The 27,303-nt window shown below is 43.8% G+C and overlaps 1 protein-coding gene across 1 annotated transcript in view; it reads right to left on the bottom strand.

Annotated features, from left to right (window-relative positions):
• Window positions 1-27,303, bottom strand: part of CEMIP (cell migration inducing hyaluronidase 1) — an 899,136-nt gene that overhangs the window by 137,434 nt on the left and 734,399 nt on the right. Inside the window, exons 12-13 of the mRNA XM_069223002.1 lie at window positions 22,734-22,903; window positions 19,916-20,125 (exon numbers count right to left, since the gene is read on the bottom strand). Of these exons, the coding sequence (XP_069079103.1) occupies window positions 19,916-20,125; window positions 22,734-22,903 (380 nt within the window). The remainder of the gene's footprint in view (window positions 1-19,915; window positions 20,126-22,733; window positions 22,904-27,303) is intronic.

Raw genomic sequence — 27,303 nt, 5'->3', positions numbered from 1 at the left:
TAGTTGTGGACAAGCAGCAAAGGCTTATCTAGGAAACATGCAAAGCTCATGCAATACCACTGTAGTCACACATCACTTACACACATGAAATAACCACACAGTGTTACAAAAATAAAGGTGATTTATTTTAGAGACACAAATGCTAAAATACTAGATAGGCAACTCTCCAATTGAAGGTAAGTAAACATACTATATATGTAGAGTAACAATCAGGAATAGGCATAAAAAGCAATAGAAAACAGTGAAAAGCAATAGGCAATACTGAAGGCCTAGGAGGAGACCACACCATATAGTAAGAAAGTGGAATGCGAAGGCCGGGTCCCCACCCAAGGAAGTGGAATCAATAGAGGGGAGCTGGAAGAACTAGGAAATCCTAGTTGGAGCCCTCCCAGAGAGCAGGAGAGAAGGGGTAAGTTACTCCCCAAACCAACCCAAAAGACTTCAGAGAAGGATATTGCACGACCCAGACAAGACTGCAAGAAACCAAAGGTGGATCCTGGAAGAGGAAGACCTGTAAAAGAGGGGGACCAAGTCCAGTTACAGTTGGAGTGACCGGTGGTGGCAGGAACCACTACCCACCCGTTTGTGGATGCAGGAGTTGGTTGACGGTGAGATGAAGACGGTCAGCAATGCAGCACTGGAGTGAATGAAGAGTTCCTGGGTGATGCAGTAGACGTCTAACGCCGGGCAAAGAATCACAGTCTGTGGTGTGGAAAAACCACCAACATGCCTTGGCAAAGGCAAATGTCATGGTCGGTGGAAAAGTGGAGCTGCAGGGCACGAGCAAGGTCCAAGGGATACTCAACCCACGGGGGGAGTCCCAGATGACCCTCAGCAGTGCAAACAGTCCAAAGAAGAAAAGGAAGTCCCCACAGAAGACCCACAGGCAAGGTACCTAGAAGTCACAGAGAGGCCCATGCAGAACACCTGAAGAGAGGTCCCACGTCGCAGGAGAAGCACGCAGAGGGCTGTGCGTCACAGGGAAGAGTGCTGGGGGCTGGAGCTATATGGAGCCTGAAGATACTTTGGAGGAGATGCCAACAAGCCTTGGTAGCTGCAAGAGAGGTGGTGCATGAGGGTACTGTCATGCATGGGACGGCAAGGGCTTACCTTCACCAAAGTTGGATAGCTGGCAAAAAGAACAAAGGTGACTACTCCAGACCACCATCCGTGATGCAGGATCCACGCAGCTCAGGATGAGAGGAGATCTATGCAGCAAGTCGTCATTACGTTTGGTGCCTGCAGATGCAGGGAAGTGACTCTTTCTCTCAACGGGAGGTTCCTTCTTGCTTCTTGTGCAGACTGAAGACTTGCCACCCTCAGAGGATGAATAGCTGGGGAAATATTGCAGTTGCTGGAAGGAGCCAGGGAAAAAATGTTGCAGGGCGAGGTCGTCCCTGTTGCTGCAGATTGTAGGTTTCTGTGGAGTCCAGTTATGGTTCCAGTGGCCAGAAGTTGAAGTGAACATTGCAGAGGATTCCTGCTGGAGACTTGCACATCAAATCTGAGCACCCACCCAAGAGGGAGACACTAAATAGCCCTGGGAAGGGGATTGGTCTCCTAGCCAAGTAACCACATATCAGGAGAGGGCTCTGATGTCACCTGCCTAGCCTAGCCACTCAGAAGCTCCCAGAGGCCTCTGCCAACCTTAGATTGAAGATGGTAGAATTGAGGCACCATCTGGAGGGGCTCTGGGCTTCACCCCTGGGATGCTGATGGACAGGGGAGTGGTCACTCCCCTTTCCAGTGTCCAGTATTGCGCCAGAGCAGGGACTGGAGGTCTCTGAATGAGTGCAGACTGGTTTATTCAAGGAGGGCACCAAAGCATACCAATGGCTTGGGGAGGCTACATCTCCCAAGCCATGTAACAACTATTTCCAAACGGAGAGGGTGTAACCCCCCCTCCCAATGGAAATTCTTTGTTCTGCCTTTCTGGGCTTGTGCTGGTCAAGCAGCAGGAGGGTAAATACCCGTCTGAGGGGTGGCAGCAGAGTGGGCTGCTTCGAAAACCCCAGAAAGATGGTAGGAGCAATGCTCGGGGTCCACTAAGGAGCCCCCCAAAGTGCATGGAATCATACAACCAATACTAGCAACAGTATTGGGGTATGATTCCAACATGTTTGATACCAAACATGCCCAGGCTCTGAAGTTACAATTATGTAGCTGGACATAGGTAGTGACCTATGTCCAGTAGAGGCGTAAAATGGCCTCACCGCAATCACAAGGTCCAGGAAATATGGAGCTGGAGTTTGTGGGGGCACCTCTGCTCATGCAGGGGTGCACTGACACACAGTTACCTGCACCCTGCCCTCTGGGCTAGGAGAGCCTACCATAGTGGTAACTTATAGTGACCTGGTGCAGTGACCTATAGCTAAAAGGGTGACTGCACCCCTTCATGCAGGCTGCATTGGCAGGCCTGCAGATACACTTTGCATGGCTCCTCATGGGTGGTATAATACATGCTGCAGGCCATGGGGGATCCCTGGTGCCCGAATACCCTGGGTACCTGGGTACCATATACTAGAGACTTATAAGGGGGCACCAGTATGCCAAATGTGGGGTGTTTGTGGTCCAAGCAACAAGTTTAAAGGGAGAGAGCACAATAACTGGGGCCCTGGTTAGCAGGATCCCAGTGAACACAGTCAAAACACACTAATATCAGCCAAAACGTGAGGGCAACCATGCTAAAAAGGGGCTACTTTCCTACATACTTAACCTCTTCCCCCAGATGAAGGACACTAAGGCTAACCTCGGCCAGATGATTCTTTATTGCCTAACTGGAAATATCTGGAGAGTACCTCTGCTTTAGAGTGGTTACTCCCATTATTATCCACTGTATGGCCCCTTCCCTGTGGGGAGAAGGACCACTCTATCAGTCTGAGTTTTTGTCCTGTAATATGCCCAAATTACGGGTCCTCTAGTTCCCTAGGTGGAGGTTGTGGACTAAAGGGTATCAGAGCAGGACAGGATTGCTGACCCTGTGGCTCTGTGGTAGGGTAGGGTTGATGTCCTAACAGGTGTAGAGCACGACTGGGTGGCTGTCCTAAAGGCGCTAAAGGAGACAGGTCTGCTGTCCTAACCGGTGTAGAGCAGGACAGGGTTGTGTCCTAAAGGTTCTAAAGGAAGACATGGTCGCTGTTCTATGTTCTCTGGGGAGGGGCAGAGGTGCTGCCCCAATGTTTCCATGAGAGGACAGCCTGGCTGTTCCAAGCATTCTAAGGTAGGGCAGGGTTGCTGTTCTACCTTAGTGTTCTCTCAGAGGGATTCTTTTACCCTTAGGAGCTCAGCTGGTATAGCTCTAGGCTCCTGTGGTGTGGTTTCCACCCAGGGAGTAGGTGCCTCCATTAGAGGAGTGGGATCCTCAGTAGGAGTTTATACAAGAGGTAACTTTGTAGCCTGCCTGTCTTTGATGTTAGAAGTGTCCTGGTCCATTATTCCAGGTTCCAGGGTTCTTTGCCCTCTTTGTTCTTTAGCCTGTTTTGCGGTTAAGTCAAGGAGGTATTTCTGGATGCTCAGCTGGCTGCATGGTCTTGAAACTCTACTTCAGCCCAAGCTGAGGTCTCTAGGTCATTACCTAGGAGGCAATCTACAGGTAGGTTAGAGGAGACTACCACCTGTTTAGGGCCAGTAACCCCACCCCAGCCAATGTCTACCACAGCTATGGGGAGGCATTGAGTTGATGTATTCACATCAGTGACTTGGTACTTGAGACAAGTAGGTGTTGTTCAGGTGACATTAGTTACTATGGTGACACTGGGACCTGTGTCCCTGCAATCAGCTCGGTCCTTTAATGCTGGAGTAGGCCTTTAATGGCCAGTATTGCCGGCTACGGCAAGCTACAAGGCTATTGTACAGCCCTTAGTAGCGGACTATAAGACTATAGTACATCTACCAGATTCAGGTATAGCTATGGCTACGTGGCTGAATTTGTTAAATCTGTGTCACAATAAAGCATTAACTGGAGAAATGGAGAAAGTTCTCATAAAGTGTGTTACAAAGAAATTGCCTAATGGTACAATCATCTTTGTAAATTTGAGTCAGTGCAGAAGACAATAAAGGATTGCTTGCAAATTCTGGAGATCCAGGATAAATGCCAAACATCAATTTTATATGTGTTACCAAATTGTCAAACCTGCCAAACTTCGATGAAAGAATATTTAAACTCTATTGCATGTACTGTAACATTGGAAACTGTCCAATCTCCAACTCTTAAGGTCTGAAAGTGCCCAAATGTGCAGTCAAAAAATCTGTAGGCATACTATGAGTACTAGAGTGATTCGAGATGTCAGAGATCTTCACGCAGAACACAGAAGTGAATGAATCTTTGGGTATTTTCGATATTCTGTTTGAATATGCGTTCTACGAACATATATGTTTTATTTTATATTGTTTCTGAGTTCAAATATGTAAACAGCAGTTGTCAGAAACACCTCCTAATGCAGATAATCGATTGTAAAGTCGAATGCGAACCTCATTAATTATTAGAAACTGAAGTACTAAAGAAATTTCAGATTTTTAGTTGCTACTCGGACCCTGGGTGGAGGAAAACAGCAAGAAATAAACTGGGTATTTCGTAGAAAAAAATCATCCAGTCATTACTCCTCACAATTACAGATCTCATTAAGAAAATAGTTGTACAGTACAACTTCAACTAGAGTGAGAAAGCTAAGATGTTCGGGAGAAAATGGGGCCGCAGCAAAAAAGACTATGGTGTATATGATTTACAAGGGGAGCTTCCTGGATGTCATCAGCAGAGATGGGAAAGAGGGAGGGGTACATTTATGCGTGTGTACAAGAGTACATTTTTTTTATTGCACTCACGTCATGCACGCCAGGTGTGGAAATTAAGAGAAAACAAGATATTAATGGTTGCCAAGGGCCTCCAGAAAAATAGCTGAGAATTTTAAGATCCGTTCCTGAAAGGTAAATGGGCGAGAGACAGGCGAATCTTGATAACTGTCGCCTCTGGACTAGATGTGAGATTTGGCTCCTTTCCAAGTGTCCTGCTTGCCCGAGATGAAAGAGCTAGCATCGTGGGAAGGCCCGGCGGAACAGGCCTTTCCTGTAAAGCTGTGAAAAAGATCAGCATAGGAGAGACAGTTTTTATCACCACAAAGGGAGACAACGCAGGACCCGCGAGAACACGATAACGGCACTTGCAGCTCAAGCTAAGGGACCACAATTGGAGTTACTTGTACTTAATATATACGCCACAGAAGGCCCCGCATTCAAGAATAAAGATCCCCCATTACCTGATGAGGTTAAAGTTATGGTGGGGTTTGATGTAAATAATCCTATAACCACAGCACAACATAAACAATATAAGAACCTGATTTATGCATTAAAAACTTTGTCTCAAAGTCTATATATTCCACTTACCAATTAGTTTCTGGCAGTGAATCCACTTTCCCCATCAACACATTGTTTGATTTCAATGCCAGAAACGCGCTTTCCTAAAATCTGCTGTCGCACTTTCATTTCAATGTTGTAGAATACGTATTTCCTCAGATAATGATTGTATTTGTTTACAATATTTTGACACATTCCATCACCTCTTTGTTACTGGTCAAACTAAATAACTAGAAAGAAAAATATTTAACAATTAAAGCATATGTTATAAATAGGTTAGCCGGTTTACCAGGGATTTGTTTAGCACAAAAAGTAAAAAATACATGTGGATTAAAATTTGAGATAGGCGACCACGGCAAGGAATAATAATTAATCCTTGTCAGGGTGAGCCTTCTAAGTCAGTAAATTCACCAGATTTCAATATCTGGGTAGCTATGGCACAGATCTGACAAGTTTAACTTAGGACAATGTGTAACATATATATGCAGTACCAAAACGGTAATAGTTAAAACACCAAGCAATGAAAAACTCAAACCAAATTATAAAAACGGAATAAAATTAATTTAAAAAATGATGTCAGAAATCTAATTAGAAGAGCTAGAGATATGATTTTTTGAAACGTTTTAAATAAAAATAGCACCAAAAATCACTATGCACCAGTGGTAGTCTGTGGAAGCGATAGACTGAGACCTACATGCAATTTGAGGCTGACAAAATGAATCATAGGTCTGATACACCAAGTGGATTGGCCCTGGTGAAAGTCCAGAAGTCAAAAAGTTTGAAAAAGTTTCCAAGTCCCACGTCAGAAAAAGGTTTTGTCACATTTTTCAAGAAAAGCATTGACATTTCTTCAAAATCCCAATGCAGAATGGAACTTTGTCCATTCTTTAGAAAAAAAATCCTCCCTGTGCCAGACCCAGCTGGAATTGGAGCTGACAACCAAAGGCCAGGTATATGAAGAAGGTTGGCAATACTGATGTTCTGGAGTTTCGGAAATTTCTCATTATATATTATCTAAGTCACGATTCAAAATGAGACTTTTGGGGCCAATATGAGTTTGGCGGACAGAAAAGACTGTCCGCCAAACTACCACAGTCAGGTTACCGCTAGTGCGGTTCCCTTCCCGGTGGCCCCATTAAGACTTTCCCCCTGGGTTAGCAGGCAGAAACAGAGTTTCCGCCCGCTGGCCCTGTGGGAAACAGCCTACAACATTGGCATGGGCTCATAATTGAGCCGGTGGCAATGCTGTAGTGCGTATGGTGCACCAGCACCTGAAAATCACAACGGGGCTGCCCAGGGGGGCCCCTGCACTGCCCATTCCTAGTGCATGGACAGTACAGGGCCCCCCCTGGGGCACCCTACACCCCGTCTCTGCCAGCCTTACATGGCGGGCTACCACCATGTAATCACTGGCGGAGAAGAAACTCGTAATCCCCAGAGCAGTGCTGCTTGCAGCGCTGCCCTAGCAGATTAGGACCGCCAGCCTCACCAGACCGATGAAAAGTCGTGATCTGGCAGTGCTGGCGGTCCGACCGTGGTGCGACCGTCACTGTCGTAATGTGACAGTCAGACCGCCACATTGGTGGCAGTCCGACCACCACTGCGACCCTGGCGGCCTCAAGACCTTAAGGGTCATAATGGTGCCCTTAAGTATGTTTTTGGAAGACGTGGGAACTGTTGACCAGGATGAAGCTGAAATTCAGTTCAATGCTGTGGAATTACTCGTCAAATTCCTTTTATGGCTGATTCAATTGAAGATCTGGAGCCTTCAACAAAAAGATTTCAAAAGTTTCGAAAACCTTCTTTTGGTGCCCCAAACCCCTTGGAGTACAGTTCTAAGGCCCACAGCACCTCATGAAAAAGCACTTAAAGACGCTCAAGGCAGAAACCAACAGCAAAGTGCTGTGCAGGTCCAGTCGTCACTGGTCTGCTGGGTACTTCAGGGAAAAGGCCTCTTGTATGTTGTGTGCCCCTGTAGTCACATAGGAGGTCACACAACTGACACTTGGAGTCCAATTCTTTGCCCTGTGTACAAGAGCGAGCAGGTCCAGTTTTTCAGGGCTTCTCTCTGGTTACAAACAGCAGGTCTAGTCTTCTTCTGATCTTCTGTGGGTCCAGAAAGCGTTTGAAGGATGGTACATTGGTGTGCCACATTTATGCCTAGCACCAGCAAGTAGGTGGGGGGCACTCCTGGATACTCCATAACCAATGGAGTAAAATTTCTGGGAGCAGCCCTACCTACTTTTTCCTCTGTGCTGACTACCCTACTGCAAACAAACCCAAAATGCCCTTCATTCTCAAGATCCAAGATGGAGAAACCCTTCACACCTTGTGCAGAGACTGTGTGGTGTGTGGCCAACCAGAGGTGTGGCTAGCATAATGAGCAGTCTACTCTGGTCACTCAAAACCAGTTGTGGGGGTAACATTCCTCTGAGTGGGTTTGGTGCCAGTCTGAATGTGGGGACAAAGCCTGGGGATTTTCAGGTGTCCCCTAACATTTGCTTGTGACAGGACAGGCATTTGCCAGAGCAATACAAAAACCCTCACCACTCCCAGGCCGTTGTCCCTGCTCTGAGAGCAGTGTTCAGACCTCTTTCACGACTCATTTGGGCTAAGTACAGCAATGTAATACAGTGATGCAGATTAGCCCGAGCAGTTTCAGGCAGGGTAAAGGTAACTTTCTTAAAGTTACATTTCCAATATATTTAGTAAAAATCCAAGTTCATCATTAGATTGGATTTTCATTAAACACAAAATGAATCTCTGATTGGAGTTGGTAGTTGGTACCAGTATCATCTATACTTTGACTGTTACTATGTACCAGTTAAAGTCTCACCAGTGATAATGTTGTTTTGGGCCTAGCCACTAAGGAACTTTTGCCATTTCTAACATCATGCATGTGCCACTCTGAAATATTGGTCACCCTACTTTGTGGGCAGCAAGCTGAACTTAGGAGAGGCTTAGTAAATATTTTAAATGAGGTTTTCTGACCTATCAAAGGGGTCTGTGCAGCAAGGTTCAAGCTGCTGCTGTCAGGTTACACAGGGTAGGCCTGAAGCCATGTTTTTACTACCACAGTAGTGGATGGCAGAATAGGTGCTGCAGTCCACAGATGACATTTAACCTCCAGGCCCCGGGTACATTTTCTATACCATATACTAGTGTACGAAGCTGGCTATCTATGAAGTGTACCAATGTATAGGGGCGCTATGCAGATAGTCCAGGCGACCCTTATTGGTTTACTGGGTTACAAATGATAATCCCAAAAGCTCTCTTTTGTGGTAGTGTGGGCAAGCTGTTAGGCTTATCTGAGGGTAGTCTAAGCATTTGTTGTACCCAAAGAGGCAATTAATGAGACACACACCCACAAAGGAACTTGAGACCAATTGTTAGAAAAATAGTTAATTTGTTTATATTATGTTTCAACACCAGACTACTTTAACTAAAATAAATACTGATGCAGTTTTGAAGAGAAGAAGCAAAATACCTGAAGTGTCCTTAAAGGAATAGTGCAAACCTATGGAGAAAAACACATGTATTGCATACAGGCATTCAACAGCGACTTAGAGGACCAGTGTTTCAGGAGTTAAGGCAAGTATGGGGCCCTGTCCAAGGCAGCACCATCCTAAGGGAGCTCTGGGTCATCCAAGTGCAGAGGTGCTTTACGACGTCTGGTGCCCTGCTGGTTTCAATGGAAAACATTCCTGGGAAAAAGCTGAATGTTAGGACTGGGGGGCCAGTCTTACTGAACAAAGAGGGAGGCTCAGGTCTTGCGATGCTCGGGGATCTAGTGTCCTGAGGCATCGGGTATTTGTCACCGGAGATGGTTGCAGTAGAAGAGGCCTGCACACAGAGGATGCAGGTGGCATCGAGAGGTCCACAGCTGAGAAACCCAGGATGGGCTTGTGTCCTGGACGGCCTTGGGGCCACCCTGGCACTGTTGGTCTATTTCGACTTGGGCTAGGGGGCACAGATGCAGTGGTGCTTTCCAGTGTCAGGTTTTTGGCAGTCCAGATTCCTCAAGGTTCTTCCTGAGTGCCGGCAGGGTGCAGGGAAGTAGCGCCACTACTCCACTGGTGATCCTGGTGCTTTTAGAAGAATAAGCAGTCCATTGAGTCTGCTGGAGGCACAGCGGCTGCAGGACAAGGGTATTTTGTCACTACTGTCTCAGCAGGCTGGTAGGGTATGGGGCATGGCAGTAGCTGCTCCTCCCTCCCCTTCATGGCTCTTCAGTGTCCTTCTTCTTCTTGGGGTCAAGAGAATCTGTCTTCTGGTATCAGGGAGCCACCTAAATACTGAATTTAGGGTCATTTACGGGTGTGTAGGGTAGTAACCAATTGGCTATCTACCCTTGGGGTGCCTATACCCCCATATTACCACTTCCTGTGGGGAGTGGGCATATTCCTATCCCAGAAGATCTTGTTCCAACCAAAAAACAAGATGGTAGAACCCCTCCTCAAGTGTCCACCTCGGGTAGCCCACCTTAGGGGTGTGGTCAGCACAAAAGTGGTAAAAGGCTACTGACTAGCTAATTTTCCCACCTGCCCTGGTGTCCAATGGGCCTCAGGGCAGGGGATTGCTACACCCAGGTCCGTGGGAAGCTGGGGAGTTTTCTTAATAAAGGCGGCAGGGCCTTTGAAGTCCCTGGCCTTGGAAAGCACATCTGCTAGCCATCCTGCTGGAGAGGGTGACAACACCCCTCTCCACAGCAGGCTTTATTTATAGCCTGCAAAAATTAAACTGAGGCTGGCATCAGCCTGGATTTATCAAGTTGTGGTGGATGATACCAAATACCATATTGTTCAGTGAAGCCATTGTGTGACTGGGTCACTCGTGTTGATGGGTGACCAGTCACATACCTTAAAATGGCTTCCCTGTTCACTTGCAATGCTCAGCAATGGGGCTGAACATCACAGGGCCATATCTGCTCATGCGGATATGGCCACACTTCAAATACAATGCACCCTGCCTTAGGCCTCCCAGGCCCGCTGTAAGGGTGACTTACATATATTTAGATGTGGTGAGAGTGACATGGCCCACAATGGGTGTGCCATGTCGTGTTTTCATCTGACTTGCACAAGGACATGCAGACTGCAATGGCTACTGGGCGCATCTCATTTTTTAGGGGGTCCCTGAGATTGCCACAACACGTGCTGCATCCCTTGGAGACCCTCTCCTCCACCCATGCCCCAGGTAGCAAGGTACCACTTACTTTGGACTTACCGAGTGGAGGAGTGTGTCAATTGAACACATTGTTACATGTTTTAGGGGAAGAGGACCTGTTTAGCAGGGAGGTAGTGCACCTCAGTAGAAAAACTTTAGTACCAGTGAACAAAAGGTGAGGGGTTGCATGTCAAAAAGGGCAGTGTCCTACAACAAGGGGCTTTTAGATTAGTCAAAAAATCAATTATGGATAAGCCCCTTTTAACCATGTTTAAAGGGGGAGCACAGGCACTTCACTCCTGTCCAACAGGGGTAAAATGCACACAGTTCTAGTCAGCAAAAATAAGGTTCAGAAAAATCCCTGGTAACCATACAGAAAAGGCAGATTTCCCACAGCTTAGGGTAGCACTTTACTTTTAAACATGTTTCTTCTGGTTTCCAGTATTTTGGCTTCGACATGCTGAGGCTAAAGGGTCTATTCGGACCTTAAAACACACAACGGACAGAGTGAGCCTTTCTATTCAGCAGGGTTAGTATGAGGGGGCTCTTTTGTTAAATGCCATGATTCAGAACTACTAGTATTTGTATAAACAGGCAAGCCATTTATAGGCCATAGGTCTTGTTGTGAAGTCCATGTTTCTCTGATTCCACCCCCATCTCCAGTGACTGTCTTGTTGGAGCTCATGGGCGGTCGTTGTTTTAGATGAATCTTCCCTTACAATAATGTGATGTTGGACAGGGACATTTTCCCATACTTCTGTTCTATAAACCACCTCTGCACGGCCAGACGTACTCACCATGAGTGCATTCCTTAAATAACTTTGAACTCCTAAGGGAAGCCAGGGGATATAGAATTTCAGAAATTTGAAAAATCTGATATGGAATTTCAAAAAATGATTGACATATGTCCAATGAAAAAGTTAACTAAGCCTGGTAGTTTTGTGGCTATTTTTATCAGTGCTTTGAAGTATCCCTGATTAACTTCCCACAAAAACTGTAAATCAGCTGCGACAAATGGGAAAAATATTAGAGCACTGCTTAAGGTCATAACCATAGGTATGTCATACCCAATAGAGAGCCTACGCTTAGTACCACATCTCTGCAGAATGATGACTGCAAAATCTAATAAAATATCTATTCCAGTGAAAACCAAAATATGCAAAATCCCTCTATGAATTTATCACTTTTTTTAAAATGTATTCCACTGATTTAGGTTTCTTCAATTTTGAGGATTTTTGGCAGATTTTGGTTTTTTTTTATGCACCCCACCACTGTATAAACCACTGTGAAACATCACGAATGAGGAAAAATCAGCATCACATTTTTCACTTCTGGGAAAAGTATGCCCAAGCATTCTTGCTACCAGATGTATGGCTATCATCCTCTATATAATTCACCTGAATAAGGTTAACATTCTACTTAGATGATTTTCAGATGACAATCCCAGATTAATTATAAATTATGCATTTGACTAGACTATGCAAGCACCACTTTAATGCAGACAAGCAAGATACATATACCTTGCATGTATTAAAGCCTTGTGATCTTCTTACAGGACTTCTCTGGTGGTTTTATTTCGCCCTTATGTTCTCAAAATAATTCTTGCCATCAACCACAAATTCTGAAGATTGAAGCTATTTTGATGACTCACAAAGCACTAGCCAATGGTGTCTAATTCAGGTCAGATGTTCTGCTAGCTCTATAGACATTAATGTACACAAATGTCAACAATAAGTGGATTTACAACCCTGCGCTAGGAGAAAAATAATACAAGGTAGTGCAAACCCTACAACATTCATACCCATATTATTGTCAACATTGAAGAATTACTAATTAGTGCATGATATCGCCTAATAAAATGAAATGGAAGGTTGTGATGCGAAACCTTCATGGCAACAGGGATGGACCAATTTGGTCAACTATGTTAAAAGCATCCCAACAGAAGTCTATCTGATTTTTTTCTGTAAAGATTTAACAGAATAAGGGAGATTACATGTGTGATAATATCTAGACTCCAAGCCCTCACCCTGAATTGTTTGTCTCGAGTTCATTACTAGGTGAGTATCAGATGAAAATATTAAAATGATGTTGTCTTTCAAAAATGCTTTGCTTGCTCTTGATGGGGTTATTTTCAAGGAAATATATATATTTCTATTTGTAGCTAAGGTTCACTTTTAGAAAGTGAATTATTAATTAAGGAGGGGAGTACCTTTACCAACTTTAGAGACAATAACATGCTGGACTACAATAGAGTTCACTGAAAAATACTCTGACCAACCGCTGGTAGCTATGGCAAAAGCAATGGGTTTCTGTGCCACACAAATGTTTGGTAGGTTCAAGCATTACCAAACAACTTAAAGTTAAAAATCAGCACAATAACATTTCCCAACCATATTAAGAAAAATGAAATAATAAAATGACAGAAACTGGTAAAAAATAGCATTAGGGAAACTGGATATGTGATTTTTTAAGAAATAAGAAAGCACCTATCAAAGTCAATGATCACTGTTGACTGTGTAATTTCAGATCAAACACAGTGGAGTGAATGTGGGTGTAAACCTTGTGCGTGATATCAGTACAAATGTTTTCCTTAGGAACTACAGGCTCACATAAAAAATGGGTGGGGGAAATGTCACTACATTTCCGTACCTGAGACCACCTTGCAAGGCATGGTGGCTGTGAGAAGGGAAATTACTCAATGGCCTTCATACACAGGTAAAGCCTAACTGTGTGTTGGGATCACTGATTTTCGTAAGTTTATTCTTGGAAAGACAGAAAAAATTGCTGTGCGGACACATCAAATTTGGCACCTACTTGGGAAGGGTTTAATGCTTTCATTTGAGCCCAACAGTGCTGGCTCTACTAAAAGCAGGGAGATCCCTGCTAGCCTGGTGACATTGATGAAATTCCTGCTCTAATCACCGTAGAGGCCTATCATAAGCAATCCCACTTATGCAGCACTTTCTGTCTTACCTGCTTACAAACTATTACAGAAAAACCTTGCTCGCGTGACAAGTAGTCTGTCTCCGATTTTCAAAGCTCTCACACTCCACTCCGGGCCAGCCTTAAGGAAATCAGTATACACTTCCTCGGACTGACCTGACAACAGGCTTCTCCGTAAGGAGACCTGAAACAATTTTTTGAGCGGGCTCCCCTGCTTAAAATTTACTTCTACAGCAGAACCCACTTCACATATAAAAAGTCAGGTCTCAACTTCAGCCATTTGTCCATTTGTTTTAGCATTACTTCCTGCCTACTCCAAATGGTCACATCCACAGACAGGTGCCTAGTGATTACACCACCGCATCCTTCCTGCTTTCAGAATTAGTCCCATTGTTTCATTGGCAGAGATTTTTTTGGGTGTCCTCAAGGCTTAATCACTGTCAGGAGTGAAACCAGAAGAAATGAAATAGTTACTGCTTGAGCCTTCGTGCAGCAAACAAAATGATTTTATAGTGATCAATGTCAAAAAATGAACTCTGAAAAATATATGTAAAATTCCTCTAATCCAAAGAGTAAAAGTAGCCTATTAATCAAAAGTAGGCACTCCTATTCAAAAATGCTACTTTACGTATGCTGTGATATTGACCATGTCCCAATTTTATAGCTTAAGCACCCAGCCCTGTGAGCTACAAGGCACAATTAGGGGTGAGGTTTCCACAATATAAAAGTGGCTTTTCTCTACATGGTAAAGCACTTTCTTTTGACATGTACTGCTGCGGGGTTTTAAGCTACAGTCATCCAGGCAGCAATGATGGACCTAAAGCCATGTTTATCTAGTCACGCATATAGACGGTGTAAATGTACACTACCGTCTACATGTTAAATTTAGGTTTTATGCCACTGCTGCAATTCCTGTGCCAAATTAACGTGCTCTTACTTAACGTTAAATAATGCAACTGGGTATAGCTAATATTTCTTCATATTTTAGAGACATAGCACAATCAGACTGAAAGGGAGTGACTGCCAGTTGTATCCTGATTGAGGATCCTGGCATCCTTTATAGCTACAAAGGCATTATGGCACTATAGATGGCTGTGGAATAATGGGCTTTACACCACTAAATGGTTACTTATTACGTGCCCTCACCAATTTTCCATTTTCGGCATTTTCCTACAACAATGGCTGTTTGGTTAAAGTGAAATTAAAATCGGTGATCTTCATGAGACATGTTATTGCAACTAGTCTTGAAATCTGTGCATCCTATGACTTTTACCTACACTATGCCTAATCAAATAAATATGGATTTGGGACCATGTTGAGACAAAGGCCACGATGCAAATCCAAAGATAAATAATTCGCTGTGGGAAACCAAAGTTAAGCTTCCAACTCCGTTCAATCGGACATGTTTTCTTGCAATACACTGAGCTTTTTCATCCGGAGTCATTTGTTTCATACTGTGCTCCTGGATGATGAGTCGGCACAGGAAAACGGCAGATGGTAGCCTAGTACAAAATCTGTGCCTTGTGTGACCAGGTCTGGGCAGAGGTACAGAAGATGACTGATGCTAAATGTTGTATCTGTTCGCCGGCGGCCCCCTCTAAACTTATCCAATAGAATTACTGTTTGAGTGGATAGACAATTAAGAAACTAGTCTGATCTAATGATGACCCATGCTTTGAAAATGATAACTAGAAATTGGACAGGAAGTCTCTCTGCACACACCAGTGGGCATAGGGGTGGCAATGCATGAACCTGGGGTGATATACGTTGGAATCGCAGGCAATCTAGTTCTTAGTAGCAGGACAGAGGTTCCACCAGAAGTGGGTGCTGCCCAGCGCCACCGGCAAAGTCGAGCTGAATACTCTGTGTTAGAGGACCATCGTTTCCATTTGAACCATAGAAGATGTTAGTATATGTGTTTCCTCTTAGGCAGCCTGGTATTATGTTAGCACAGTAAGTCTTGTTGTGATATAATGCACTATAAATCGCAACATATGCTCAGAAGGGCATCTTGCACTGAGTATCATGACAATCAAAATACAGCAATGTAGCCCAGCCTAATGCAGGGAACAGGTGGGTCTAAAAGACTCCCCTAAAACCGATGACCTTCAATGTCCCTTATCAAAGGGAGAGTGATCCACAGAGGTGCAGCAACTAAAGAGACGGCTCTGCCAACCCTGCACATCTTGAAACTCCTAGGGGGGAGCACATGGACGGGGCAAACAAGAAGCTGGACAGCTGGCGAAGAGTGCACACGCATAGTAAGTCAGTTCCTGGCTGCTGAACAGAGGGGCCCCATAGTACAGATAAGGGAAGGTAATGCACTAGACCTTGAAGCATATCCTTTCAGAGAACGCAGAGAGTGAAGGGATGTGGTACTAGCGACAAAGTGTCACTTCACTTCAGAAAGGCCAGGCAGGCAGAGTTATTCTGAAACCACATAAGCTGGTGTTTGCCAGAAGTGACTGTATTTTGTCGAGATTGAGTATCAGCGTAAAGACGCACCAACAAAGTTTCAGAGGCTGCTCAGATTTGGGGCTTCATCGAGTGGTGAACCAGCACATCTATGCTATTCACACTGAGCACTGGGGTAAGAGACTGCCAAAGAGCGTTCTAGGCCAGATTATCTGCAGCCTCAGCAACCATGAACAGTGACTGTGAGACATTCATTTTGAGTCTGTTCTTGGACAACTAATCATGGATGGTCAAGACACTGTACAAGAAATTGTCTCTGAAAGCATTTGATGATAGGCAGAATTTGAACATCAGGCAGGTATTATTGGTACAGTGGTAATATCTTAAGTCATATGTATTAAACCAGTATCACTCTTACAAAGCCCGTGCTGAGTGAATCGACAGGAATTGCAAGAGTGAAAGTTAAAAATTATGGATCAAAGTGACATTGAGAGATGCAAATGTCTGTCAGTTGCAATGCAATCATTGTGAAACCTTGCAAACCACAACAGAGGTAGCAAAGTGGCGCTTTCCCTTTTCTTGAGATCTATGAGGAAATAGAGCAATGGTTTGTTACCAATCCTGCAGTTGCAAAGAACTGATTATTTGTCTATGCTAGTGGGTAAAAGTTTGCAAAGTAGAGCTGAAATGAGTGGCATAAGAGTGACAGGTCTCAGCTTCGGGAAAGCAAATAGTGGTGGACTGCTGCGTGCTGCATCCACCGCTTCATATCCATTTTGCAATGTGGCTGTTTATGGGACACAGATCATAATACCAGCATAGGGAGAATGTGAATGGAGATAGTGGTCTGTTGTCCCTTGCAGGGCTCTTCTTTCAAATCACAGTCGTTTGCAAGCATTTGCAAAATGGAGCCTGATTTAAAACACTTTTAAAAATTAAAAAAGAAAGCTAAGTTACACGTGACAGTAAAAAGCAGAGTAAAATTGACATATATTATGCAGAGACCCTTTTCGTAGCTCTTTTTTTATATCTTGATCACGTGTTATTTATATTCACAAATAGCCCCTCCGAATATCTGCAGGATGCTTGGATTTGCACCTATTGCCTACCTGCATTGTACCACTGCATTGTAGGACTACACAATACAAATGCTCTTTGTTTCTAGGTCAATATTAAAGTAGGGAGGATTACATGCATATTGCATGTACGCCCACGCCTGTGCACTGCTAGGTTGCACCAGGAGTGCTTAATCATTCATGGCCATCCACATGTCACTCGTCCTTTCCTTGTCTGTGTTGCCTCTCCACCAACCATAATAAAATAAAGCTTCATGAGATGGACACCGCTGGTCGTATCACAGCATTTTTTCTCATCCCTCCATCACCTCTGCTGCCCCTCCAACCCATCCACCCTCCCTCCCTCTGTGGTCCACGGCCTCCCCACCTGCCATAACAAAAAAGTGCTATGATGCAGACATTGCTAGCTTTGTCATGGTGCTTCCCCCCACCGCCTCCGTGCTACCTGGCTTCCTCCATATTGCCTCATGCCTCAGCCTTCTTCTCACCAGCAATAAAAAAACAAAAAGTGCTATGACATGCCTATCGTTGGCTGGGCTTGAGCTGGGTGTCTGGCTCTGGCTCTGACTGAGGTCCTCTTGGAAGCTTGAGCCCACAACGAGTCAAGTTTTTACGGGAGAGGCAATGTGGACTAGTGGCTAAAGCTGCTGGCTATGTAACATGGGAATCCAGGTTTGGATACCGGCAATGGCTCAGCATTCTTTGAATTCAGAAAATCTCCCTGTGCCAAAAAAAAAAAAAACATTGAACAGTATACTGTTTCTGCTGTGAAGTGCAGTTTTGTCCTTGGGCCTTGTCCTTTGCACTATGTAAAACTGCCAAAAATAAAAAAAATGGATTTGCCTATCTCCCACACTCTAATCTCATCCCCTAAGAATTAAGGACAAAGCATTATCCATTGATGTCAAAAAGAGATACCCATCTAGTGGCTGAATTGCACGTTGTAAAACTGGAAAGTCTGATTTCAATCTTAGCTTCATTGCTAGACCAAATTGTGTGATCTTCGGCATTTATTTTACTTCACGAGGCCTCGTTTTTCATCCGTATCACATATGCACCTTCAAAAAAGTGAGTTCAGGATGTGCGCTGTACAAAAATCTCTCCTGTGTTTGATGACATATCCCATGATGTTATGCAATGTAGAATAATAATCTAGGGAACATAGAGGATACACATGACAACTGACTTGCCTTTTACATCCCTAATAGTATTGTGATCAGTGCTACAGCAGGAATGTTTTTCAGCTTATGCTTTAAAACTCTCACTTTTAAAAAATATTACTCAGTGCAGAGTTATAATCTCACGTACTAATGCGACATGTTTACACATGTTAAAAAAATAAATTTTTGGAATTTTGAAGACACCTTATATTTTAGGATATTTGTTGCATGATTTACATGGCAAATATTTTCGAAGCTCAGCTTGTGCTTGTTCTTAGAGTCAGAGCTGACCTGGGCTTGGCTCTGGCCAAGCTTGCCCTACTATTTTGTCGGCTTGTCCACCTCCACTTTTTTGCCCCAAACATGGATTCCATGTGGACTTTTTAGCCATTCTATATGAAAGGCTGCCTGGGTGAAACAGAAAAGGAAGCCAGACATCTACCTTTAAAAAAGCATTCACCTTACCAAGAAAATTACACACAAACTGAAATGTCACATTACGGCACAATCCTTGACACCAACTTCAACATGGAGGGCCTTTTTCCTAGGAGCAAGTCTCTGTCATGCCAGGATTGGCACATGATCGAGAAGACAAATAAAGCATGCCAGACCTGGGAGCCATTGACAGTGCAGGCAGGAGGAGGAGGGAAGAAAGAGACAGACACCTTGCACTATATTCCATCAAGACTACAATCCCTTTTCTGACTGTCACATGCAATCACTCTCTGCTATATCATCTAGCAGTGAACCTTATGCTGGAAGCTGAATGGTGCTCTTCGGGATCCATGACAAGATGGCTGCTAATATTTTAGGAGTGGCAGCCATCTTGGAAAGGATCTCGAACATCATAATATAATGATTTCCAGTTGAAACTGGATCAAAAATTAACTGTTCAGGTGGGTTTTACTAGTTTTGATCTGTATAAACGAAGCACCGGAAACGTTACCTATAACCTTTGCCCTCTTACATAATGCTCTATAAGATGTTGCAATTCCATGTTTAGGTTGTAATATTATGCTATATCATTTATGACAGTATGCATAAATTGTACACATACAATTCAAATACAAGGTGTAGCAGTTTATCAAGAATGCACATCTCAATGTTGGATACTACAAGTTACATGAGGCAAATGTAATAATCCTGTAGGCCCTACATTTGAGTTATCTTCCCGCACAATTTCGCACGCTAATGTTCGTAAACACGTCATTTAAATGAAGACACCCTCTCCTGTGTTTTTCCACTCTCTGAGAACTGTTACATAAGTGCACAATGCTCCACCTAATAGGCAGAGAGGACCAAGCAACTCAGGGAGCTACACCTACAAAGACATCTGCTATTTTTCCAAGGCACAGCTCAACCTAATGCTGGTATGTAGCTCTTGCAGCGCACTTCTCACAAGCTTGCTGCAGCCAGTACTATAGTGATTTTTGTCATTATTCTGCAACATATATTCTGTACTAGGTTATGTATAATAAAGATCTGCTGAGGCTCTGGCAAGACTGACTGTACATCCGTATATGGGCTTTCCTTATTCTGCAATGTGAGGAAGGGGCAGTGGGATCCCTGACTGTTTCCTCCACTTGAAGGACATATAAGACATATCTTTATGTTCTGAGAAATCTACTGGGTCTGAGCAAAATTCTTGGCACACATCAGTTTAGTTCATCAACATTTCATTAATTCAACAAAGACATAGTCACTCCTGCACAACATACTACTGCCAGATGACTTTCCGGCTGTGCCACGTGTGACTATTTGCATATAACATCTGCCCAGTAATATGATAGGCCATGTTTTATCTCTTACCAGCAGGCCGTTGGAGCCATGGATTGTGATGCAGCGTGAGAAGGCGTGGTGGATGGCGACGTCCTTCACGTACGTTGGAGGGTTGTATCCCCCCTTTTCATCCACATCTCCCGCCGTGTGGAAGTGGATTGGGTAATGTCCCATGGTCTGCTGCCCCATGTGCTTCAGCTCCACACCCTGAATGTGAGCACCGGCGAAGCCCCGTCCTAACTGTAGGAAGAAGAGGCGCTGTGAGGCAATCTAAAGTGCAAACATCACCAGGGGACAAGGCAGGGACAAACCGGCCATATAAACCAACAAGCTCTCGCTCCAGAAATGCATGGAGATGGGATGCAGTTTAATGTGTAACTCATGCACCCGAAGCCTGCGATTTGTTGTCTTACTTACCTGTTTCAGCTACAGGCGTGTTGGTACCCATGTGTATGTGTGCACGTGCCTATTCGTTTATGACACATAGCGCTTCCATAATACTTCAGTCTGTGGGGCGGCGTCTGAGCTCTGAATATTGCAACGCAGTATCACAAAAGAGCAAGAAACAAGTGAAGGCTGGAGGAAGGCGCGAAAACAAGTGAGTACAGTATGTGGAAGAGGGAGAGGCAGCAAGAGTGAGGCCTAGAAATGAAAAGCTGTGTCCGCTTGTTCTTAAGAGCAGCGACCTGCCATCGCACTCCCTCTCTTACATACAGATGGGCAGACAGTGCTTAATTTGTGCTTGTTGTTTCTGGTGCTAAGCAACGGCACTTATTTTTGAGGGCCGGCGCTTATGTTTCTGCCTCAAGCATTTCCTGTGAGCAAAAGATACATATGGGAAAGAGAGTGGAAGAGAAAAACGAAAAAGCGTCACAAAGGGAGAAAACAGAAAACTGCAAGAGTGAGCTGAAGGGGCAGGGAGTGGCTGTAAATGGATCGAAGAGACCCGAAATGGCTTCAGTATTACGCTGCCTCAGTATTCATTGCTCGCACCTTTAATTGCAGCAGCCGCCCGTTTAAGAGGAGGGAAATGGGCACCGGCACCTTTCAATGTACAAATTAAGCACTGTGGGCAGATATAGGTGACAGACATTACCTGACTCCTCTATGTTCACAAAAGTGGACATGTCAGTCTTAAATGACCATAGCTTCTTTGATTCTTCTGCATTAGCATGTTCGGGAGCAGAGCTCGCTAAAGTATTTCAGGATCATGTCCATACAGTTATGAAAATACCGAGTTCACCATAATGTCGCTGTAAAAACAGATTCTACGCAAAATCCAGAGCTGTGAAGCAGTCACTGAAGGCTTCAAACGGAGCGAATGGCTCCAATGAGGCACCTAAAAAGGAGCGATCGACGTCACGCGAGACCTCCAGCAAACGCGACTGGAAAAAGACATGGGTTCTAGCGACGGTCCCAAAAGTGCACTTAACAAATGCTAATTCTAAGCATCTGGTCCTACACTGAAGAGTTAACTCCCTTGCCATCGGTTTCTGTAATTACAACTGGAAATCTATGAACTGCTAGAAATCATCTGTTTAGCTAAAATGTAAGCATCCTGTGTAATGCAAAAATGTTTTGCGCCATTAGTGCTGGGTTTGGGTGTCTATGCCGAACAAAATGCCAAAATTGCCTTGATGTGACTTAATTGACGTTGTTACGTTATAAGCTACTAAAACACAAAAAGAAGTGTGACGTATAACTCTGTGCTTGTGCGTGACTCGGTGGGTAAGCAGGCGTATTTATGTATCCGCACATATGTGTGAGAAAATGCTTGTGTGTGCAGATGAAGTCGTGCAAGAGTGACTGTGAGCACAGGGGTTTTTGTATGTGTAAATAAGTGAATGAATTAACGTTAACTTGCACAGCACCCTGACTGGATCAAATAGTTTGTGTGGAAAGAAGTGTCTTTCTGTGAGAGTGTGGGTTAGTGTATTATAGCACATAATCAAGTATTGGTCGGACAAAGGGGCTACGTTGTTGTGTGTATGAGTAAGTGTTTTAATTAGGGAGAATGTACTATGCATGTCCTCTGATGTGGGTCAAACAAAAAGTAGGTGTTTGTTTTAAAGAGGGTATGTGAGTCAAGGAAAGTGTTTTTGCATTTTTGTACGAGTATGTTCTCAGATATGGCTCAGGCAAAGAGAGTAGACTGTGTGTGTGCGCGCATGTGTGTGTGTTTGACCGTGTGTGTGTGTATAAATGTATTTGCTGAGATGTTAATAAAAACAAATTAGTATAGGCCCAATGTATCTGCATTCTGTGGTTGCAAAGCCTACAATTCACACAATTACAGGTTTTGCAGAATAAAACTTTTGCAATTCGTTACAAATTGCAATTCAGGGGTGCTGTGAATGGGGGCCCGTTCCTATTTGGGATTTGTAATGAAATGTATTAATGGTTTGTGATTGCTAATGTGTTCGCAATCCCTTGATTAGATACTGACACCCAAAGTGGGGTGGTATCTGATATGCATTGGGGATGTTGTCCCCAGGACGAAGGAAGTATGTGTGCCTATAAATGTAAGGACTGAGACGGTGGTCAGACAAAAGCAATACATGTTTATCTATGAGAATGTCTGCTCTAAGCCAGGCAAAAAGAGTATGTTTGTGCATATAAATGTCTATGCTTAGATTTGGGTCAGATGATGGGAGTACAGGTTTGTGTATAATAGAATATGCTATGGTGCAGGACAGGCACATATAATATGCTTTGTAACAGTATGTGATCAGATGTGGGTCAGACAAAGTAGGTATATATTTGTGCACCAGTGCGTAGTCAGAAGTGTGTGAGACAATCTGACTTGTATGTACATATTGACAAGGCATATTAAAAAGCTGGGCATTACCTTGACATGTCCTCCAAAGGTGTCAAAATCAAAGAACTTGCAGACATTGCTTCCATAGCATGTGCTCTCCATCTCCCCCCGGAAGACAATGTTACGGCTCAACAGCCCCACCTCTGCACGCATGTCAACTCCGTCCACCTCTTCCCCCATGTGCAGGTACTGGGCAGTTCCTGTTGAAGAACACAAGTTCAGAAGAAGACCATGAGAACAGGGCTAAACCCCGCCTAATTCTATTAATGTTATTCTTTTAGTCACCATTTGATTTAGAACACTCAAAGAGCAACATAAAATATATTTGGACTGGAGTTAGAATAACTTCCTCGACTATTTAGGGGAAGCTACACTTACCCAAAAAACATTCGAGCACTACAGTTATACTTTCTGGACTATTTGGAGAAAAGTTAAACTTTAATGCAGTAGTTAGAATACGGAATAAGCCTGCCAGGGCAATCCTTGTCTCTGTGCTCAAAAGGAGCAACTAATGGCAAATAACTCAATGCTGCTGCTTCCCTTCTGCTGAAGTGGCTTGACTGCCTCTTTATTGAGGTGCAATGCACACTCATATCGGCTTCCCAACTCTATTAGGTCCCTCTCTCAATAAATTCCTATTTCTGCTATTATATAATGTATCGTATTTTCCATATTCTCATATTTTGGTAAGATAGGTATGAAAATACTTAAAAGTCCTCTTCCTGAGGAGTTGAGTCGGGCAGCCTCCGTCTCTATCCCTGAAGCAATGCAAGTTTGAGAGGAGGTGTGAAATGACTCCATTGCCCTCCAAACAGTTTTGGTCTATGTTCCATTGAACACCGGTGAATATGGACTGAGGTGAGGGCGAGCCACTGTCCTCCTAAATAAACTGGAATGACAGAATGCATGGACAATAAATCCATTGCCGTGGAGCTAAGTAGCGGCCCTCAGGAGTCCAAAAATGTATCTTCCCTTTTACCAGAGCCTGCTGCACAGTCTCTACAGCTCTACTCGCCATTGCTCCATGCTCAGTGCAACATGTGTACTGGGAACATATTGTTCCCTTTCATATCTGTGAACGATTCTCACCTCACAGGTTGCACTGTCCTCAGATTAAAAGTAAGAGAGGTTTGCCACTGGCAGTATTGTCAGTAAGAGGCAGACAGCCCTTAGATGCAGCGGTGTGGCAGCACCACACCCAAAATACCAGTACAAATAAACAGAAATGAGCAACATCTGGGACAATTCAACTTCACCCTACAACGTCTGGATCCCAATAATGTCATGGGCAGCGTGTTAGAAATCAAAAAACTGTAGCTATGTAAAAGGTATCTTACTGCAAATCCCAGCGTCATTAAACTGTAATATGTGTCATGGCACTTGCGGCATTCCTGACAAACACGTGGTATTCTGTGCATACCCTGTGATGATTTGGATTATGTTCCTTCAGTCATTGGCTTCGTTGGCTCAGGAGCGTTCAGCTATTGCCTTGCAACATTGTCAATAACAACTTGGATGAGCCCACAGGACTATTTTGTTCTGGCCTTCTTTCTAATTGGTGTTTTGATGTATTCAGTCTCCACTAAAATGCAGGAAGAACTAATTTACATCCGAAAAGTACACTCTCTCACCACACTTTCAATTCTTTATTTCATCCAAAGACCGCACACCCAACATCCTTTTCAGGGTCGAGCCTGCTGTGAGCAGCATTAGCTGGCACATGCACTCTCCCTTGTGAGGCGCCGTTGTGCACAGTTAGTGGCTTGCAGCCCACCTATTGCTACCATTAACTAGTCCCTTTGTCACTCTTCTTTCCTGTCTCCTACTTGGCCAGCATGTGCCTTGGCATCAGGTCTTGTTTTGTCTGGGAGCATGGCTTCAGCACAGACTTATTCATGATAATTAGTGTTCCTCCAATGATGACGCTGTGACTCAAGCACTGTTTGTTCGTCTTCCTTTACCTCTCTCCTCACCCGCCAGTTATGAGTGTTTCTTTATGCTGTTTGCGTTTTCTTTACAGTTTATATAGCGCGCATGCTGAGAATCGAGCCTTGTTTCCCAGTGCCAAAGTTGGCAGTGCTATCCATTATGCCACCACATCATCTCCATATGTTGTTCGTGTTTCTTTAGTACACAGCTTGGTTGATTGAGTTGGGGTAGTTTTTGTGCAGGCAGCATCTAAACAAAGCTTTGAGTTTTGCCTTTTATTCAAAAGAAAGGATCGAAATGTATAATGCTTGATTACTGCTCTGCAACCATGCTTTATACGTGTAGGATTTGTTGAAAGACTAAGTGGAGTCTGGGGAACTTTGAACTTTGCATAATGGGCCCAATATAGCGAGTTTCTAGAGACATGGGCCATATTGCATTTTTATAAAACAGGAACTCCATGGGCCAGTACTGACACATGGCTCAGAGTGAGCAGGGGGTAGATGTGAAAGGATCCAAGTAGTCTTTCTACTGTAAAGCATTGCACTGCCATACACTGAGATTGTGTGGGCATGTTGTTTGTGCTGTGTGCAGATCGTGTGCAGTGGCATACTCATGAGAAGGGATAACAGACACTTTCACATTCGCAAAATGTCATAGAGGTATAGAAGAAAATAACTTATGACTTCCAGCCTGTCTTTGGAAAAAGCAACATAAGCATCCTTGGGCTTGTAGGCCACACATACAGTGGGTAAAGTGAAACTACGTGTCCCAGCATGCTTGGACTAGAAGGCTGTAAAGCCTGGACAGGTGTAAAGTCACCCTAATGTACCTGGGCAGTTGTTGACATGTGCTGTATATGTCATACATAGTGCTTTCATAAACGTGGTGGAGGGCGCTGGGCGCCAACCTTGGACTAAACAACTGCAGGCCACGTTCGTCGTGAGAAGACCAGCATCCACACACTGTAGACTTTTCGATTTTCTGGTTTTGTTTAATAGTCTCCATCCATTCATTTTGGGGACAGATTTGTGATTGATAGTTTTTAGATTTTCCACATGTCATTTTAGTCAGGAGACTGTACCGCAACATTCCTTATGTGTTTGTTATTGTAAGTGTTTACTGCTGATGGAGTTTGATTTCATGGCTCCACCAGGCACCTCCAAAGAAAGGTGATGGTGTTGGCTTACATTAAATTGTTGAGCTCCTGACTCGAAATCAGTCTCCCCAATAACGCATGTGGCTGTAAGTTCTACATTGGCTTCTGGGCGGATGAACTGCTCTCACTGACTGTTATTTATAGCACAGTCTTGCCTCATAAAAACACATTATATTCATCAGCTATTAGACTGGCTCAAAGGGGGGGTTAAAATTGCAAAAGCATACTCAAGCACTTGATTCTTTTCATTTTGAGCCAAATCATTTGTTGACTGCTCCCTGTGGAACATTGGCTGATGGGGAGGTGATCTTGACTTCACAAATGTATGAAAGCTAATCATGTGGTGGCACCAAATCCCAGTGGTCTTGCTTCCATTCCAGTCAGAATAGTCAGTGCTTCAACATGGGAAACAACAGTGCCATTTTATTTTTACTGATTGTTGTACTTTTTTATGCTTAAAAGACTGAGCGGCAGTATTGTGATATAACTTGTCCCACAAACTGAAACACTTGAAGCCCTTAGTCTATTTCAAAACTTTGTTAGAAGCCGAAATGATAGATAGATGTTAGAACTCTGCATTTCATGTATAGAATTATATTTTGTACTGAAATGTATTTACCTGTTTTTATTTAATCACGTTTCTTGTTTTACCCACTTTATTACTTTGTTGCATTGATACTGGTACTGTCCAGTTGTGTTGTAAGCTGTGTAAATTCACCCACAATGTTCTAATGCACAGTGAAGGCTCAGTTAGGTGGCCTGGAGCTCGTTAATAAATATGCAATGCCTGCATTGACTTCAATCTCTGTAAAATGTAAAGTGATGCAGTGGATCTCCCCTACACACAATTCTCATATACTGTATGCAACATCACAATTAGAACACTGTGAGAAAAGGGGCTTCAACATATTTTTTTGGTATTCTTTTCTAGGGCCAAGCCTGAAGAAGCTGCATGAGCTAGCGAGTGTGCTCTCGCTTGTAAGACACTATTGTGTACAATAAGGGGCTTCCAGCCTGCCTATTGCTCGCCACTTGTTGGCTTAATTGTCACTCTTCTCTGCTGTCTCCTTATTGGACAGTGTGTGCCTTGGCATCACTTCTGTTGTGCATGGACCAAGCCAAGATCTATTTATCTCAATTATTGTGCCTCCACTTATCGCACTGTGATTCATGTCCTGTTTCTGTTGGCCATCTTTTTTTATTGCCCTCCTCATCTGCCCATTCTTGTGTTTCTTATTTTGTTCTCATTCCTTTATTGTTGTTTGTGTATCTTTATTGCTGTTAAACTTCCTTTATCCCTCAGCACTCCCTGTTGTTTATGTTGATGTGTCCTCTCTCTCAACCCCTTTGGTGCTGCCTGTTTTTGGACTGGGGTTTGCGTCTTCAAGTGTGTCACTTAACTTTTAAATGTTATATGGAACCCTGAGGTGCCTGTAAAACAGCTCAGCCAACTGACATGAAAGTGCAAGGAGTTTGTTTTTAATTAATTGCACTTATTTTACACAGTAGGTA

The sequence above is a fragment of the Pleurodeles waltl genome, chromosome 3_1 (assembly GCF_031143425.1).
Source record: "Pleurodeles waltl isolate 20211129_DDA chromosome 3_1, aPleWal1.hap1.20221129, whole genome shotgun sequence".
NCBI lineage: Eukaryota > Metazoa > Chordata > Amphibia > Caudata > Salamandridae > Pleurodeles > Pleurodeles waltl.
This window is presented reverse-complemented; position numbering and strand designations above follow the sequence as displayed.